The 3,319-nt window shown below is 36.4% G+C and overlaps 1 protein-coding gene across 1 annotated transcript; it reads left to right on the forward strand.

Moving 5' to 3' along the window:
* The first annotated feature begins 205 nt into the window (after positions 1-205).
* Positions 206-1,745, forward strand: LOC129235985 (valacyclovir hydrolase). The gene is made up of 3 exons (XM_054870104.1): positions 206-812; positions 877-1,132; positions 1,549-1,745. The coding sequence occupies exons 1-3, from the start codon at positions 308-310 to the stop codon at positions 1,643-1,645; spliced, it is 858 nt and encodes a 285-aa protein (XP_054726079.1). The 5' UTR covers positions 206-307; the 3' UTR covers positions 1,646-1,745.
* The last annotated feature ends 1,574 nt before the right edge of the window (positions 1,746-3,319 follow it).

Genomic DNA, 3,319 nt, shown 5'->3' on the forward strand with positions numbered 1-3,319 from the left:
TCGAATTCCCAAAACTGCTGGCGTGCATAATCTATTAAAAGCATAATCATATATGTATAAGTATTTAAATTGCATGCCAGCAAAATGTTAGTCTATTCAAATTTGTTTGCAGCCCTATTCAGCAAACTCGCCGAAACTTACAATCAGCTGTAGGATCGATATGTTTACAGCTATCGATTATTTACTGGTAATCGCCGCTCAGTTTTGTGCCAAATCACCTGTTGTTATTTTTGCATATCGTTAGTATTTACTTTTTTTAAACCTTTGCATATATTTTCTAGTCTATAAAATAACTGGCCGTTGCATAATGATCCAAGTACGATCCAGCCTCTACAGCCGAGTGCTGAGACCAATAATGAATCTTGCTACTTTACATCGCGAAAATCATACCGAAGCTAAAGTGCAGGTAAGTGATAACGTCGCTATCAATTATGTACAAAGCGGCAGTGGTGACAAAAGTCTGCTGCTAATGCCCGGCGCATTAGGGTCTGCGTGGACGGACTTTAAGCCCCAAATCGATATGCTGCCTCAACTTTTGCCTAACCATACAATCATCGCGTGGGACCCACCAGGCTATGGAAAGTCCCGACCACCCGCGCGAGAATTTGGTCTCGACTTCTTCCAAAAAGATGCAAGCTATGCTGTAGATCTAATGCGTGCTCTGGGTCGTCCTAAATTTTCAATACTAGGGTGGAGTGATGGTGGTATAACTGGTATTATTGTAGCAGGTCGCTTTGCCGATTGCGTCGAAAAATTGATAATTTGGGGTGCTGGCGCTTATTTGAATGCCGAAGAGGAGAAAGCGTTAAAAGGTAAATATTTCATATAAATAAAAGCATTTGGGTCTTGATATACAAACATTAATTTTTCATGCAGCTATTCGTGATGTACAGAAGTGGTCACCTCGGATGCGAGAACCAATGGAAAAGGTCTATGGGGTGGAGGAATTTAGAAAATTGTGGGCTGCATGGGTTGATGCCGCAGCGGCAATATATACAGATTGCAAAGGTGATTTTTGTTGTGCTGAAGTGAATCAAGTGAAAGCGCCGACATTTATATTACACGGAAAGAAGGATCCAATGATTGCTGCTGAGCATATACCATACCTAAGAGAACGTATTCAAGGCTGCAAGTAAGATAACATGTTTTAAATTTATGAAAAGAAATTATAAAGCGCAGTACTATCTTGGTAATCGGCACATTACCATGAACTAGACAATTTTACATATTTTAGTAAATAATCCGAATCTGTTTATTCTCTCTTAATTATTTAAATTTTCTGAATAGTACATACCTACCTTTTATTTAAAAAATCCTTATTTGAAATCTAAAACATCACTAAAGGAATCAAAACGCACATTAATTTTCTGAACTATTTTCGTATAATCCAGCTCTACCGACGGCCACGCGAATCTAAATGTACCGATTATCGAGTTAGTACTAAACTTATTTTCCGAAAAATTATTGTAGTTTACCATCTATTTTATGATTTTATATTATACAGTGCCAATTCTTATATCAATTTGTGAATGTCCTTGTATTTTGTAGGTACTACGAATTTCCCGAAGGTAAACATAATATTCACCTGCGCTATGCTGAAGAATTCAACAAATTAGTGGCAGAGTTCTTGCTGCAAAAGTCTTAGTAATAGCATTTAGAAATTTGAAATTCTTATGTGCGTACTTATGGGCATATCCTGGGTAAAGGATCCAACATTTGCACGCGTTTAAGGAAGCTTTAAGTAGTGCGAGTATATTTTAATTATTGCAAAGTACTGAAAGAGTGCGATATTAAACAAAAGATTTTGGAAGGTTAAATAGTTAAGTATAAAGCCACAAGTAAACATATTGAGACATGTACAACATTCACGGATGTTTGGAGAAAAATTATTTTCTTTGGATATGGGAATTAAGTTAAAAAATTGTCTTTGATTTGTAGACTTATGAAGTGTGAGAAATACGACTGATATTTATTTTAACTCTTAGTTTAATAATGAAATTCGACACAAAATGAAACGTAACGCCTAGTGAATTGTGTGTGAAAGGCAATAAAAACTTTTAATCACTAAAATAGTTGGAAGATTTAGCCATAGCATAGACAATTGGGACTAAAACTCTGTTGTAGCAGCATGTTTTTGTTGTACCAGTATAAACATTCCCCATAAATATCCTTTTTTACTGCATTTCCTTTTTCATGTAAAGCACATTTGTCATGTGAAGTGGCGAATGCTTTGCAATTAAATTCAATCGCAAGACAAGAAATACCGGTTTAAATAAATTTATTTTTAAATTGGTTCCTGCTTCCGTCTTAGAAAATATAAATGTTTCAAATAGGTTTTAATATTATAATTATTGTAGCTCAATTTATCACTTAAATGATTAAGTTTCACCCAAACGCTAAGCTACGCTACTGCTATCTTTCTCGCTCCCACGGCAGTCGGTTCTACGTAACCGGAGCGACACGGACTTACGCTTCAGCAGCATTCGGCGTATATGTATGGGGTATATTTATGCTGCTACAACAACTGCTGTCTTTCTCCCAGGTCTTTACTTTTTTACTGGTATACGATCACTGCCTTCTTTTCCAGCTGTATCAATTTCTGCGTCCTTTACAGTTTTTGCTTTTGTTTTTTTATTTTTTGAAGCGAAAACTTCTTTAGAATCGTTGGGAGTGATTTGAGAAAAAGTGAAACGAAAAAAGGGACACTCTTGGCTACGAAGCGTTATATTATATGTTGATATAAACGTAGCGACGAACTAAATAACTTTTAGGCCAGCGCCGACAGCATGGCGCGGTAGCCGAGCGACTAGCAATGTGAGCTTCCGATCCAAAATCCTTGGTTCGAATCACAAGAAAAAATTTTTTTTATACAGTTATTTTATTTTATTTTATGATATGTTTATGAGGAGCTTTTTTTCATGGCAGAAATACACTCGGTGTTTTGCCATTGCCTGCTGAGGGGTGAGCGCTATTAGAAAAATAGTTTTCCTTAATTTTGGTGTTTTCACCGAGATTCGAACTGACGTTCTCTCTGTGAATTCTGAATAGTAGTCACGCACCAACCCATTCGGCTACGGCGTTTGTTTAATTTTACTGATGCAAAAATGAGGGAAAATATTTGAATAAAGTTTGCTTACTGTTTACACATTTTCCAAAGGTGACGGAGAACCAAAAAAAAAAGTCGATTTTTAAACAAATACGAGTGCATATGTGTAATTGTGTTAGAGTTTCGGTCACGACCCAGCAAAACCTGCGTGCATATGTGTTTGTAACATTCAAAAAAATGTAATTGTGTTAGAGTTTCGGTCACGCAGGTTTT

The sequence above is a fragment of the Anastrepha obliqua genome, chromosome 1 (genome assembly GCF_027943255.1).
Source record: "Anastrepha obliqua isolate idAnaObli1 chromosome 1, idAnaObli1_1.0, whole genome shotgun sequence".
Lineage (NCBI taxonomy): Eukaryota > Metazoa > Arthropoda > Insecta > Diptera > Tephritidae > Anastrepha > Anastrepha obliqua.